The 16873-nt window shown below is 38.8% G+C and overlaps 1 protein-coding gene across 3 annotated transcripts in view; it reads left to right on the top strand.

The window, feature by feature from the left end:
• LOC126248173 (AP-3 complex subunit delta-1) overlaps window positions 1-16873 on the top strand; it is a 507526-nt gene that overhangs the window by 269734 nt on the left and 220919 nt on the right. For 2 of the 3 annotated variants that reach the window (XM_049948941.1, XM_049948942.1), the window contains exons 22-28: window positions 27-150; window positions 3734-3933; window positions 9498-9629; window positions 9880-10017; window positions 10164-10340; window positions 13805-13924; window positions 14159-14405. In XM_049948941.1, the coding sequence (XP_049804898.1) occupies window positions 27-150; window positions 3734-3933; window positions 9498-9629; window positions 9880-10017; window positions 10164-10340; window positions 13805-13924; window positions 14159-14260 (993 nt within the window). In that variant the 3' untranslated portion in view covers window positions 14261-14405. Of the gene's footprint in view, window positions 1-26; window positions 151-3733; window positions 3934-9497; window positions 9630-9879; window positions 10018-10163; window positions 10341-13804; window positions 13925-14158; window positions 14406-16873 lie in introns of those variants that run through there. The other variant, XM_049948943.1, reaches the window with a different exon arrangement.

The following is a 16873-nucleotide window of genomic DNA, read 5'->3' as shown; positions in this document are numbered from 1 at the left end:
CAATGTGGTGATTCTGTGTTTTCCAGGTTGAACCATTTACTACCAACCCAACATCTGGGCTTCTGTTAGAAAGTGAAGGAAAACTAATAACAACTGAGGCAAATGGAAAAGAACCAAGTACTAAAAAAGAAAAAAAGAAAGCAAAAGATGGTAACTACTGTTTTGTTAATTTTGCACTTGTTTTTGATTACAATTAAATCACCTTTACCACTTGTTCTTCATTAAAATGAGCCCTGATATATACACAGTCAAGTCATGTTAATACGACCACCACCTGTGTTAGAGTTCATGGACAGCAGGTGGCAGCACTAGCAGTGCAGAGTATATAAATGGTGTTGGGGATATGCGGAAGACCTTGCAGTCATTCTCATAATGCAGAAGCTGAGCGATCTGTCTAATGTCCAAGGGGCATGATCTTTGGGCCAAGTATGGAATCATTTCTGAAGCAGCTAAGTTTGTAAACTGTTCGCACGCCACCCTGGTTAAAAGCAAAAATGTTTTGACTACTGATATTATTTGTGAAAGCTTAGCTTTGCTTGTAGCTGCACTGTATGTGTATTTACTTAAACCATTAACTTTTCCTATTTGTGTGTTTGCACTACTTAACAATGATGTTGCTACTGGCTGACTACATCACGCGTCCTATGCTCTGAATATCTTCTGTCATTGGCTGGTGAGATCACGTGACACGAGTTATGATTGGCTAACAAGTGTATCACAATTTTGATTTCAGTGCTTCAGACGCTACTGTGCTGTATTTGGTGGAATTAGTGTTTATACTTTCATAATATGAAAATGTGCAGTGTGAATGTTGCTGCACATCAGAGATCTTTCCAAAATCAGTTAATTTTTGCGTAGCTTCCTAAAGTACCAGTAAGTTGTAAGTATGCCAGGGTATAAAACCTTCACCACTCATAGGATTAATAAGTTTTACAGCTCCAAGGGAAAGTGTATTATCACTTAATGTGGAAAAATGTTCTTTCACCAGGGATATAGTCTGTTTTCACCCAAAAAAAGTGTATTTTTAACCGGGAAAAATATAGGAATTTCTTTATTCTTATCTGCATATACACCCTGAACAAGGAAAAAGATGGGACTCACAGAAATTTCACAAGTTACAGTGGTGAGGCTGTTGTGTATTTCCACAACGTAATTGACAAGAAGTGGCAGCAAAGTGCATGTCATGTTTATTTATGTTTTCATTTTAAAGCCACAGAAAAAGAAACCTAAAAAGGAAAGGTTCATACTGATAAAAAGTGAAATAAAACTAAAGAAACAAGCTTTCATCTATGTTTCACTAACTTTCATTATACATCAGGTCCAATGCCACTTCCTTGTGTTACTATGTTTTAAAAGGGTTTTGCTTTTGAAACAGTGCAACATTGAAAAATGGGAGTCGGAAGCTGAAACCTAGCTTACATGTATACCAGTTTGTGAAACATCTGCCATACACGACACAATCGTAAGAGACACTTTAGTGTGCATGAAACAAGTTTTGTTGAGTAGAGGTCTTGAATGTTGGCGTCTGACCACACATTCTATGCATTTGGCACACATTGAGTAACAGTGAAACAGGATGACACAATAAACACATTTGGACAACTCCACACATGATCAGATCATTGGCAAATAAGAGGCTGGCTAAAGTTTGAGATAAAATGTTGCTTTGCCGAAATTCAGTTAGAGAGAGGGTTACAGGAGAGAGGAAATATTCAGCAGCAGTACAAACGAAGTCGAATACATGCTACAGCCCAACACTGGGATTATTAACTTAAGGGTCTAAAGGTGTCCAACCAGCACAGAGCCTGCTGTGATTAGAGACCCCATAGCAGCATTTGCATCTCACGCCTCCTGTCAGACTGTGTATAATTGCTTTTGAGAGGTTGCTCTCTGTGTGTGACAATCTGTCACAGAAGCACCATATGGTTTGGCAGATGTGGTGTCTCGCTCACCATGAATAGATCCAGGAAAGATGGGATAGTCTCTTGTTAATGGATGACATGTCACAACTGTGCCAGTATTGTGTAAAGGGACCAATGTTCTCATCTGAGGCAGCATAATCCCAAGAGCTCATAAGCCAATGCCAGAGTTTCCAAGTGTGCTGTGACATTTGTGATCAGTAGGGATGTCTTCTAAGCACATCTTTTTAATGATTCATGTAGGCTTACATTTCATTATTATGCCTGATAATGCCAGACCACAATGGCCTGGTGGAAGAGTTACCTGCAACACTAAAACAACAGATATTTAGTGTGTCCTGCAAGATCACTGAACTTATGTCTGATTGAATGTGCATATAACACTCTTTAGCAAAAGACTAAGGCCATAACAGGGTCACTACAAAACTTCCTGGCAGATTAAATATGTGTGCCGGACTGAGACTCGAACTCGGGGCCTTTGCCTTTCCCGGGCAAGTGCTCTACTGACTGAGCTACCCAAGCACGACTCACAGCTCTACTTCTGCCAGTTCTGCTTATACAGTGTCACACGAGGAATGGTCAATATTCATTCTAGGGTCACTACAGTTCATCACTATCCTCAAGTTGCCTCTTTCCACTAGTGGAAAATGTTACTGCAAGCTATGCTTGAGAACAGATTCCCCAGAACCAGAAATCATTGTGTATCTTGTACTGCCATGTGGGGACAACACATTTTGACGTTATACAGTGTCACACGAGAAATTGTCAATATTCAGGCATATGACAGGAACAATCATTTGAAGCAAAAAAAGTCTAATAAACATTGGCCCTAAAACGCATACCTTAATAGCTGTGAGCACTTGTTTGTGTTCACTGCAGTGAAACACATCTCTTCTAATGAACAGGTACTCGTAACTGTTAAGGCTCTAAAATGAGCCAATGTTTACTAGACAATTTTTTCGTATGTTGGTCCATACTACCTCCTACCAAAATATGGAAAGCAAATATCTTGCCATAGAAGACATTTTTTTCACAGTATTGAAGATGAAGTGGTGGTCATAGTGCTTAACATATGTATTTTAGAGCCCACATTCATTAGACTTTTTTACTTTGACTTATCGTTCCTGTCGTCTTGCAGATTACTGATCATTCTCCCCCGAACACCCTGCATGTGCCGCCATTGGAGGGACACCACAAATGTTAAGTTCCATTTGTGATCCACAAAAGATTTGTTGATTGTATCCATCACACTGTCATCTATGGATATTTTTATATACACGTTCTCGCTATGCCTTATATTGTTTTATAGCCTTCAAAGATGATTTGCGTTATGGACATAAGTGATAAGTTTCATCAAGAACTGATAGTCTGCACCGTTGGAATCAAAATTGGCAGTATTTAATGTTCACATTACATGAGAAGTCATTTAATAGTATACACATTTAGGTTGCACCTCTAATCATAAGTTGGCAATGTAACATACTCAAATGCGTCAGACATATATTTAGTTTTTGCAAAGTAATCAGTTCTTACTGACAAGTTAAGACAGACAATAGTTGTCTTGCCTCAGTTATATTCCACCAACACTAAAGATTTTATAGGCAGCACTGGGAAACAACATACACATGTACTAGCCCTGTCAATGGGCTTGAGTAAGCACTGTGAATGGCTTTTCTCAGGATACTGTTGTGTGCACTCCAAACTGATATTTACATTAAAAATGTTAAGTAAGTTATTGCAGTAATCCAGAACATAGCATGTATTTTATAAACTTCGCTACTGAAGTCTTGTAGTTTGATTGATGTCTGTTACAGGGAAAAAATCGAAGAGAAAAGTCATCTCGAAGCTAAAAGAGGGCTATGAAGAAGCATCAGGAATATCAACTCCATCAAAAGAAGTTGTGACTGAGCAGTCTAGTAGTGCAATCACAGGAGGGTCAGGGACAGAAATAAACCCTCCATTCTCCTGCTTATCATCATTCTCCAGACTGGCTAGTGACAACTCAGTGGAAATGGTCAGTATAATGAGTTAGTACCAGTAGGAACCACATTATGTTCACATGTGCCCTATTACAAAGATTCTTCCATTCCCATATTTATGTGCACTTTCTTTCTGTTCATAAATAGTGCTGCTGAAAAATAGTGCTTAGAAACATAACCATGTCCAGACAAAATAAAGTTATTACAACTCTGTTTATGCAACAGTACTTCAGTATGAAGATTGGTTGAGGCTCAAGATCAACACCAATGGCATTCTTGCATGTTGTTATATCACTGAAATATTCTGGGGGCAAGACTGACAAATTGTTTCTATGTGTATCTGGAGTTTTGACTTGTTGACTGATTGAGCACTTCCACACCTCTTTGGTGCCGGCCGCGGTGGTCTAGCGGTTCTGGCGCTGCAGTCCGGAACCGCGGGACTGCTACGGTCGCAGGTTCGAATCCTGCCTCGGGCATGGCTGTGTGTGATGTCCTTAGGTTAGTTAGGTTTAAGTAGTTCTAAGTTCTAGGGGACTTATGACCTAAGATGTTGAGTCCCATAGTGCTCAGAGCCACACCTCTTTGGTGCTAATATGTAGTATGTTGGTTGAACATGCAGATCCTTGTAGTCTTAGTGGGAAGTTGTTTGAGTAATCATGATAAATGTTGTAAGGAAGAATAAAATGTTAGTGTGTCATGAATCTCTGTCACTGGAGATGGATCACAATTTTGGCTTGATATGCATAGGGCATAGCCATATTAAAGATCCAACTAGCATTTACCTGGTATCATTCAGGGTGTTGCTACTTACCTGTATATAACAGAATTATCTATAAACAGCCTATGTATAGTGATTATAATTACAGTTCCAGTTTCAAAACGATGTGAAAAGGAAAAGCCACTGCTCTGAATGACATCAGATTTTAATGAAACAGTATTTGGGGGGGGGGGGGGGAGAGGAAAAAATTAACAAAATTTTGCCACGACGTGACACTGTAAGTGGAAGAATATACAAAATAAGATACGCGATAAACAACTGTTCCTCAGTTTGCGTCCAAGATAAAAGCATGACAGCCTCAATGCAGGATCACACGCTGCTGGTAAGCTCTTTTACAAGAATAATGACTGTGTGCCAGTAGCTCTGCAGAATTTCTGGACACTCAGTGGTATGAAAACAGGCATTGATCTGATGCCTGCCAAAGTCTGGAGAAAATGATTGTCTTTTCAAATGCAATGTGGCAGGGGGAGAAAACAGTTGAGCCAGTGTCAGTAGACAATGTGGCCACAACATTACAGGATGGGTTGAGCGGTGGTGTGTAAACATGCAGTGCTTAGGGCATTGCCCGAACTTTGGACATGCCTGTGAGCACAGTGTATAAAATTCTGCAAAACATCCTGAACTGTTATCCACACAAAATTACTGTTGTTCCAAAGTTGCTTCATGCTGATTTGCCAGTAAGACAAAGACCTCTCATGGAGGTGTACAATAAATGGCCATGGAACATTCTGTGGACAGATGAAAACCATTTACATGTCAATACACAGAATTTCAGAATATGGGAAATGGAAAATCTGCTCACACATTAACTGGTACTGCTTCATTCTGCAAAGGTAAGTGTGTTGTGTGGGGTGACAGCATTGTTTATTGTAGGGCCATACTTTTTTGAGAAGATGGATCTTGTGAGCCTTGGTACATGTATTGTCATTGGTGAATGCTACAAGTGTGTTTCATGCAGCAACATCTTTCCAACCCTTCGACAGCATGGATATGTGGGAAGTATCACTTTTATGCAAGGTTGCACTCTGCACATTGCACAGTCAGTAAAGCAGCTGCTGCGAAGACATTTTGGAAATTCTACAATTATCAGCCATCATTTCCCTGCAGCCTGGTTGTCTGGATCACCTGATTTTAATATGTGTAACATTTGGCTGTGGGGTTAACTGAAAGATGCCATGTTCAGTGCTCCAACTACAAAAGTAGCTGAATTGAAGGTACAAATTGCACAATGCATTCTGAACATGACCGCTGAGACTCTTCAGTCTGTTGTGGAACGTTCAGTTTCTCGATTTCTACTTGCGGCAGAAAACAGTTCATACTGAACATTTCTTGCACCAGTGTCATGACAATTAAAAACTGATGTCATTGTTGTTTTTTATGTGGTTTTTTGGCCTCAGGACAGTAAAAACTGATTTTTCCTTCCAGTGTCATATGACCTTGCCATGGTGGATGGGCTTACCTAACAGTGCCACCAGTGTTGAGTGACGAACTTGTGTGGTCATGCACATTGCATTGCATTGCATTAGTTTAATGTGCAACTCACACCATAACTGTTGTATTGCCATTCATCTGTCATTTGTAGCCAAACCCATTTATGTTATGCCATGTGATGGAAAAATTTTCATGTTTGGGTTTTTTTCATAACTTTTCTTCCTTTCTCAATAAGATTCCATTCAAACTAGTAAACATTAATGGGCCCTACAACACTCCCTTGGTGTCCTCCCAAAGTTACTTCAACATCTGATGATTTTGTCCCTGCAAGAACGGAAGGTTAGCTACGAAGTCCTGAATTCAGTCACAGATCTGGTCCAGTACTTGGTTAAAGTGCTGTTCGCTAAGTGACAGTGCAGAATTGTATTGAATGCTTTCTGGAAGTCAAAGAACATAAAAGACAGTTTTTGCAAGATTTCTGATTGCGGAATCCACATTAATGTTCGGAGAGAAGGTCTTCATTCTACAAAAATATCATAATGCTTGAATGTAGAACATATTGAATAATTCTACAAGGCACTGAATTTTGTGATCTAGGCCCATAATTATGTACATTTGTCTGACATTCCTTTTGGAAAAGAGAACAACTTGCACTTTTTTCCAGTCACTGAGTGTCATTCATTGCTCTAGTGACTTACAATAAACTACTGTTAGAAGGGGGAGCACGGCCTTCCACGTAATCTCTGGAGAATCTCACAGGTGTCTTTCCAGTATTAAGCGATTTTAGTTGATTACTTTAGCCCACGGTCATTTACTTCAATATCTGTCATTTCAGCCTTCATACAATGATTGAAAACAGTGATACAATTTTGGTAGAACAAATTCAGTATTTTGATATTACCTTTATCATCATAATCATGTTCTGATGTGAACATGATAAGTGAGCAACTGTAAAGATGATTTTGAACCATTTACTGGCTTTACATGACATTAAAACTGCTTGAGATGTTTAATCTGATTGGTCAGTAAAATTTTCCTTCCAAATTCACTGAATAGTTCACCCATTGCTCTCATTTGGTATGTTTTGGCTTTGACGTCATTTTAAATCTGTAATGTTCTCTTTTCTTTTGTCGCAGCTTTCTAACATTATTTATGGTACCAAGCAACAATACTTTCCCATGTTTTTAACATCCTTTCAAACACCTGCACTTATTGATTTTATAACAGTTTCAAAGCCACTGAATCCCTGTACACAAAAAATCTTATTATAACATATGATCACAAGTTATATGTTGTGCTCAAGCAGTATTCTTCTCAAAAATGATATTAGTATAGGGGAAAGTATCATTACAGAAGGCAGCTGTCACTTGCCTAATTTAATCTGTATGAACACTGTGGGATAGATACTAACGTGTTTGAGAAATATTTATAATTTTTAGCTTGAAGAACAGTTCTGAATTAATCTAAGCATGTTCTCTCGAGATGTACAGTGTCTTTCTTCAGTGTCCTCCAGGTAGGATTTTTCAACATTTTTTTTTTTTTATGCCCTCTTGCCATTCATTAAAGCCTGTGGTCATTCACAACACCCTTCTTTGTACAAACATGATGCCCCCTGTTAGTCTGACCTGAAGTGGATCCCATCCACCCGAGTGTTATTAAATTATGGGTGGTCATATAAGTGTTTGGTTTACAACAGCTTTTGAAAAAAAGAAAGAAAAAATTGTTTCACAGTACTACTATCTACTAAATTATTAAGGTATTTCCTGAAAAAGCAGTGGTTCTGTTACACTCCCCTAGAGCATACTAGCTATTATTTCATTGTCTATAGATGACATTTTACCCAGGGTAACATACTGAATAATGCCTAAAAGCAAATTTTCAGTCCAGCCAAAAATATTGTTAGACGTCCTGTAGGAATTTATTTTCTTCGGGAAGTGTTGAGATCAACTGTATCAAAAGTTTTCCAAAAACCTAGAAACACTGATTAACCTGCTTGCCTCTATCCTTAACACTGAGAATATTATGTGTAAAGAATTTGAGTTGAGTTTTGCATGATGAGTGTTTCTGGAAACCATGCTGATTTCCACTGATAATATTATTATGTTCCTGGTAGGTCATGTTCTTGGATTCTATTACAAATAGGTGTGAGTGTAGTTATGTTGATCAGTTCTACTTCCTTTTTCATAGATGGGATTCATTTTTTGTAGCTAGTTATGGACTGTGCTCTTTTTTCCTCCATTATGTAAACATATCAATCTAAAATACAAATTACTGTAACCACAGTTGTTGTTCTTTCTTTTAGACATTTTAAAGGATTATAGTTCAACATCAGTTGTATTTTTGTCAATTAATAAGACATGGACAATTTCTATGGAGAGTTGTTGGACGCAACCTGTGACACTATTTGACAGTAGATAACAGCTCTTTTAACACAAAGGTCAGATATGTGGATGCCTTGATTGGAGAAGTGAATGGTAATTTAAATTTAAATATCTTTCAGTGGTCACAGGCTGCTTTTCCAGTCATATTTACACCACGTACTACACTTTCACTGTGGTGATTGGGGGAGGAAGGGGCTGGAGGAGAGCACATTTTTAAAATGGTGCAGCTATGAGTCATTAAGCATATGATTCCAAATGGTTTTATTGACACACACACACACACACACACACACACACACACACACACACACACACTTGGCATACAATAATAAACCTAAGACCTCAATGGATATGTGGCCAATTACTGCCAAGTGTGAAGCTATTCACTTGCAAATCCCATATAGAGCTTGACAGGGACTCCATGAGGCTCTGGGGGCTTATTGAGGATTAATGATTTAAGCTGCTTTTCAATGCCAGTAGTACTGATTGCTGTGTCACTCCTCTTTCCTTCAAAAGAAAAATATTCAATATTCAGCAGGCAGTAGATTTCTATTTTGATTCAATATCCAGCAGACAGTAGATTTCTATTTTGGTTTGTGTCTCATCCACAAGTGTCTAGAGACTGATTTTTGTGTCACTGGCAGCCTTAATATATGATCAAAATTTCTTGAAGTTTTGGAATGGACTGTGTGATATCTCTTATATTCAAGATACTAACTGGAAAATCAGTGTGTATTGTTATCATTTTGCTGAACATACACACTCTTTGCTCATTTCCCAAGACCTTTGTACCTAGGTGCCCGTTTACTGATTGCTGACCCCAGTATTTCTGTGAAGATCCTCAAAGAGGTTGGGTTTCTATGTTACGAATGAGTATAGTATGTTTCTATCATTGGTGTGGTGCCTGAACCACTAGTTTTAGGTAATTTTCTGGGAAAGCTATCATGACTGTTTCGCAGGAAATTTTCTCTCGGCATCATTTACTGCAATTCGATGTTATGTTTTGCAGGTGTATGGAACGAGCCTGTGTGAAACTGATGAGGTGGCTATAACTGTAGTGTTGAAGAATCAGTCACCTTCTCTCTTGAAAGAATTTTGTTTCTCAGTCAGCAATACATCTTTGGTGAAATTAATAAAACCAGTAAGTAAAACTTATCTATTCAAGAAATTAAATCATTAACAGCAAAATAAAAAAAGTGTCTAAAAAAAAGATATTGAGTATGCTGAACTCTTTGGTACAGCTACATATTTTGAAGTTACTACTGTATGGATGAAAGATGCTGATTTAAATGTTCACTGATCAAAAAAGACCATTCCTGAGATTCCTGTTGCAGTTAATTTTTTTCACATGTTTCAGTTATTATTACTAATGTGCCGTTCTTGACTTCTAGGAGCTAAATGATGATTATGGGTTAAATCTTAATTTGACCTTACCTCCCAGTGGCTCAACTGAATTGCAGCTATTTTTCCGAGTACTTAGCGTTGACCAGTCTCATAAATTACGGGGAACCCTTACTTACATGGTGCAGGTAACCATTATCATTTAGGTTTATACCAATGTATTTTACATTCAGGGATATCATAAATATGACAGTAGAAATATATTATACACTTAACTATTAAGTAAATTTTAAGCAAAGAAACATTTATTATTCCCTGATGTACCCAATTTCAGTCATCTGATGACATGTCATCACATGAGAAGCTGGACTTCTGGGTCAACATTCCATGCTCAACTTTTATGATAGCCAGAGTATGTGGAGCAGATACAGTGTCTGATCTACTTACAAGTGGGCAGCTTCCCTACCACAACTCATTTCATCTTAAGAATATCATGCAAGACACAGCTCAGGTAAAATACGAAGATTGAATCTGAATACACTAGTTTGTCTGCTGTAATGAATGTATGTATATGATGCAACATCAAATAATATTAAGCTTAATTTTATTAGTGCACTGTTTTTATAATAATACATTTACTTAAATATGTCAATTAATTTCAATATTTAGCTCTACCATATAAAGGAACTCTTTCCCCCCCCCCCCCCCCCCCCCCCCCTCCTGATTATGTCTCTTAACTGAAGCTTCTATCAGATTTCACAGACTTCCTCACATACTGAATGATGCTTTAATAATAATTTCTAAAGAAGGCAGCAAAATATATGTTAATAGGTATTTTGTGTATTTGCTGAACTAAAAGAAGTGTTATAAAAATCCTAACTAACTTGGAATCTCCCTCAGTAAATCCCTCAAATGCTTCGTGCATTATTAATGAACAAAAAAAAATCATGAGTTAACAAAATGATAACAGCTGGCATCTGTATTGAATGAGTGGCAACTTTTCAGAAATAGTTTCCTGACATGTAGAGAATAAAAATGAGCCATATCCACATTGATTCAGAAGTTCATTACTTCTTAGTTGCAAGTGTCATAAGTGTAAGACTAAATATTTTAATTCTATTTGCTAACAGATTCTACCTCCTACACTGATAACTGTCACGCTTGCTGTATCATTGGAATATGAACTGTGTATACAATCTTACTGCACCAAACTATTCACTCAAGGGCTTTTCTTAAACATTCCAAGTCCGCAGCTCGTGGTAGCGTTCTCGCTTCCCGAGCACGGGGTCCCGGGTTCGATTCCCAGCGGGGTCAGGGATTTTCTCTGCCTCGTGATGACTGGGTGTTGTGTGTTGTCCTTAGGTTAGTTAGGTTTAAGTAGTTCTAAGTTCTAGGGGACTGATGACCATAGCTGTTAAGTCCCATAGTTCTCAGAGCCATTTGAACCATTTTTAAACATTCCAAACAGTTACAACATGGATGCAGTTTAAAGGTAACAAGCTCCTCGTCCACGCTTTGAAGGCCCAAGGGATGTTAATCAGCCGTCTTGTCATCGTTTGCCTTGCAGTATAGAGGGGCATGCAGTTAGTGCACTGTTCTCCTAGTCATTTTGACACCATTCCAGACTGTGGAGCTGGTACTCCTCATTCAAGTAGCTCCTCAATTGGCATCACGAGATGGAGTGCACCCTGTAACGGTCCTCTCACCAAGGAAAAATCCTTGGCAGTACTGGGAATTGAACCCAGGTCTTACACGTTGCAGCCAGCTACACTTACCCCCTCAGCTGTCGAGATGGACACAGTTTAAAGTGCCTCTACAGATAGTACTCAAATGAGATGGGCTCATTAGTATGGGTTGTGTTTAACCTTCACCTTTATGATGGCTTGAACTTTGCTGGGAACACTTCAAGTGATGTCTGAATGTCTGTGGAGGAATTGCAGCCCATTCTTCCCAAAGACCCGAAAGCAGAGTAGGTAGTGATGTTGGATGCTGTGGTCTGGAGCAGAGTCAACATTCTGTCTCATCCCGAAGGAGTTCTGTTGGGTTCGGGTTGGAACACTGATTAGGCCAGTCCATTTCAGGAATGTTGTTGTCCACAGACAGTTGTCCCACAGATGCTGCTTTATGAAAGGGTGCATTATCATGCTGATCCAATCAGTTGTTGTACTCGAGCTGTTCCTTTACAGTATACAGTACACAATACTGGAAAATATCCTTTTACATTAAGTGTTCTCTTAAGCACAATTAGGGGACCAACCCATTCTCGTACAGTACCATGACCTTCTCCATACTTCACTGTTGGTGCTATACACAATGACAGGTAATGTTCTCCAGGCATTTGCCAAATGCCAATCCTTCTGTCAGATTGTCATATGGTATAGCGTGATTCATCAATCCAAATCACACTTTTCCAGCCATTCACTGTCAAGTGGGAGCACCGTGCACATCATATCAAGCTTCACTTTGTATTCACTATAGAAATGTGTTACTTGTGAACAGCTACTTGACCATGGTATCCAATTCTTTTTAACACTCTATGCACTGTCATTCTGCTAGCTGGCCTGCTGGTAGCACTTCGGAACTTGTTAGTGCTTCCTGCCACTGATTCTACGCAAATTTATTTATTTATTTATTTTATTGATCTTATTTGTTACTGTGTGCTAATACAGTTTGGTTTTTATGATGCTTTTCTCTACTTATTAAGTAACAGTAATGCTTATGTTATACGGATGGGATGGAGTTTTCTAATTTTAAATACTGCCATGAAATTATGAAATCTGATTAGATGGACTGGGAACAATGAAATGAAGTTTTTAATGGTACTAATGAAAGAAGTGTGTGTGTGTGTGGGGGGGGGGGGGGGGGGGGGGGTGCGCACGCGCTTTTTGTTTTCATTCTTGTTGTCATGGTCACCTTCTCTTTGGCAGTCTCATCCTACTAAAGATACAAATGAGACGGACTCATGCTATTAAATAATTCTGATTTTTCTCCCTTTTAGAGTCTCTTTGCCACTGCAGGGCAAGAGGGTCGCCTGAGCCTATATACCCTTCTCTCCTCCCCACCCCCACAAGTTGTAGGCTGAATGATGATGATTCTTTATACAGGAAATCTTCGGGTACTGTAGCTGATGATCATTGTTCAAAACCTATGCAGTGACTGGGATCGAACACAGGATTTTTGGATTAATAGTCAGATACTACCCATAGACCATGATGCCATCTGTATCAAGGATAATTTGTGGACTTTGCAGTGTTGATACAGGATCCTCCAACATGTTGTCCTCCTCTACAGTCAAGACTTTGGCAATGTGTTTGTCTTTAAATATTATCATGCAGTAGCACTTTGTGAATGGTCTGCGGTATATGGTGACATGACCCTGATTCATCATGCTTGGAGCCAGTTAAAACTTGCAGTGCTTTGTCACAGAAACATACGTCACACACTGCATGACATTAGAAAAGTGGTAATCAAAGAGTGAGACAAATGTGAGCAGAGAAGCAACATCTCAACTACTTTGTGGACAGCACACCAAGGTTTCCAGCATGTTACAATGCTCGGAGTGGAGCAGCAGCAGGTTTTGAGCCTCACTTTTGTACATAGGGTATTTATTTTTGTTATTGTTTTCCTTTTTTTTCATGAAGTAGATTTTCGCCCCTTTGAGTCTTAAGCTCCCACATTTTGGCAGATAAAACGTGTTGCAGTTTATTTGTTGGGTAGTCTTTCTAAATCAGCCATCCATTTGTTTTTCAAAGGTCACATCCCAACATTTGCTGTAAGCACTTTAAAGAAACCCTGGTATATCTAAATTTGATTGACTTCTGGATTTGAACTGTCATCCACCTAGAAGTGTCATCAATGAGATCTTGCCCAGTTTTTGTAGCATGGGGAAATTTGTGTGTGTGATGTTATATGAGACATGCAATGAATTCAGATAATTTTCTGCTGACATAAGTGCACACATTTCTGTTATTTCAGATGATATCGCAGATCTGTTTCCACTGTAATTTTGTTCTTGTGGAACAAATTGAAAATACAGCATCTTTGTACAGCCGATCAGTTGATGGATCTCATATATGTTTGTTACTTAAGGTGGATGTAAGTATCTGTATAAAGTAATGCCATACTATTTTCATTTTTTGACATGCTTTTTTATTCATCATACTTCATTGATGAATGAACATTCAGCCAGTAATTGAGATGGGTCTTGTCATATAGCATAACACATAGAGAGGAAATTGTTCTCATATTTTTAAATTGTTTATATTCTCCTTGACTTGTCCAACTGTTGTCTCTTGATGCTTGCTAATTTTTGATAAAAATTTTTTTCAGCGTTCGTGTACAGCAATATCAGTTGATGGTAAAAGTGACAATGAGGTGCTATTAAGCAATATCATCAGTGAAATAGAGAAACTACTTCAGCCTGGCTCTTGATTACTTTTGTAATTAATTAATGGGGGTCTGGGATATGAATTGTTATTTAGTCAAAGTGCTGACATGAATCTTCCTGAATGATTGATTGTGTTTGTCCAGACATGTTATTCTTTTTTATTGTTCATTAAAAAGTTTTCTACATAAATATTTATTGTTTTTGAAGTTCTCTTCATCTTCCTACTCCCTTGCATCAAATTCTTCTATATGTGTGGAAGTTGAATAATGAAACAGTCTGACATCAAAAATAAAAGTCAGCATAGTTATGTATAATGATAATGGAATGTGACTGGATGGAAAATCAACCAAGGAAGTTCTTTGCTTGATTCCAAGAGGTAAAAAATTGCTAAGGCAAGGACCCAATTTAAGGTGGATGAATGACATTAGAAAACATGTAGGACCAACATCAGTGTGTACAATTGAAGATCATAATGCACGGAAAATTGTAAAAAGAGGCCTTTGTCCCACAGCACGTGTGTCTAACTGCAAAACCACTTAAGCTGTTCTCGGTGTTCACCACACAGTAACCTGACTTGGTTGAAGTAAGGTTAGGATGACTCAAATGGTGCTACTTCCAAGTGATTCATGATATTTGAAGTAGCTGTGATGAAGTGATTAGTATTGACATTTAAAGAAGGATCTGTATTCTGGAAGCAGGTATTGTTTCTACTATACAAGTAACCGTCTAAAGAATGACTTGCAGTGTGCACAAATTTGCATTATAGACACATTAAACTACTACTGTATGCAAAAATAAAAATGCATTATAAACCTTTGTATGAGGATACATTTGCCCTCAACAGACAGCTGAAGCATTAAGCAGTTGCCAGGCACATAAAGATTGATTCCCACCTAAACTTCTGGAAAAGTTATTTCCTCCATCTGTTAAAAACAACCCAAAACAGACAGTAGTTCTAGTTATGTCATGTTCCGTAGATCATTTTCACGATTATTTTATCGATATGATGTGGAACAAGTCAAGTTACAAGATATATACACACATGAATAGTGCTAATATTAATATTACTGAAATTTTTAGTTCTACACATGCAACTACATTTAGAGGTACAATCAATCTTTTTTTAAACCATTTCTGAAACAGAAACTTGTCCATAGAGTAGGAGGAGTTGTCCAAAAGAAATGATTTTATGCTAGATTTAAAACTTGATCTGCTACCTGCCAGACACTTTATGTTGTTGGGCAAATGATCAAAGATTTTTGTTGCTGAATAATGTACTCCTTTTTGCAACTAACAGCTTCCATAACAGATAAGAAAGGTCATTTTTCCCTCTAATGTTGTACGTATGAACATCACTGTTCTTCACTGAGTTGAGAGGGATTATTTGTAACGAATTTCATTAGCGAATATATGTACTCTGATGGTGCAGTTAAAATACCGAACTCCTTGAAAAGGTGCCTACACGACATCCTTGGGTGAACACCACTAATTATTCTCACTGCTCTCTCTTGTGCAATCAATACTTTACGTCTAAGTGGTGAGTTACCCCAGAAAACTATTCCAGCTGAACTTGGTTGTTTGAGAAGCTCAGTAATACGCTTCTTCCAGTTCAAGGTGTCATCGATGTGAACACCCAAAAATTTGGAGAAATCTGCTCTGTTAACTGAGCCCTGTTCATATGCTACATCAATTGTCGGTATGACTCTATTCAGTGTACAGAACAGGATATAGTGAGTTTTTTCACAACTAAGGGAGAGGTCATTTTCCGAGAACAACTTAATAATTCTTTGGATGACATCCTTAACAACATCTTCAGCTGCTTTTTCTGGAATGGGATTTATTATAACACTCGTGTCATTTCCAAAAGGTACTAGTTCCACTTGTGGAACGTTAAGTGGGAGGTCAACTGCACATACGTTTCACGTCCACACTGTTGCGGCATGCTACCAGTGTTAAAGACTGCGATGGAGCTCCGTATGCCACGGCAAACTGGCTGACCCTGACGGCGGTGGTGCACAAATGCTGCGCAGCTAGCGCCATTCGACGGTCAACACCGCGGTTCCTGGTGTGTCCGCTGTGCCGTGCGTGTGATCATTGCTTGTACAGCCCTCTCGCAGTGTCCGGAGCAAGTATGGTGGGTCTGACACACCGGTGTCAATGTGTTCTTTTTTCCATTTCCAGGAGTGTATGTGTCACCTGTCAAGAGTCGTATCTAGACATATCAGGGGCCTCACATTACTCCAACTGCACATGCCCCATACCATTACAGAACCTTCACCAGCTGACATGCAGGGTCCATGGATTCATGAGGTTGTCTCCATACCAATACACATCCATCCACTTCATACAATTTGAAATGAGACTCACCTGACCAGGCAACATGTTTCCAGTCATCAACAGTCCAATGTCTGTGTTGATGAGCACAGCTGATGTTTAAAGCTTTGTGTCTTGCAGTTATGAAGGGTACACAAGCGGGCCTTCGGCTCTAAAAGCCCATATCGATGAGTTTCGTTGAATGGTTCCCACGCCGACACTTGGTGATGGCCCAGCACTGAAATCTGCAGCAATTTGCGGAAGGATTGCATTTCTGTCATGTTGAATGATTCTCTTCAGCCATCTGATATCTGGTAACCTGCCATTTTAGCAGCAGTAACCGA

The sequence above is a fragment of the Schistocerca nitens genome, chromosome 3 (assembly GCF_023898315.1).
Source record: "Schistocerca nitens isolate TAMUIC-IGC-003100 chromosome 3, iqSchNite1.1, whole genome shotgun sequence".
In the NCBI taxonomy this organism is placed as follows: Eukaryota; Metazoa; Arthropoda; class Insecta; order Orthoptera; family Acrididae; genus Schistocerca; species Schistocerca nitens.
Note: the sequence above shows the minus strand (reverse complement) of the source record. Positions and strands in the feature narration are given on the sequence as shown.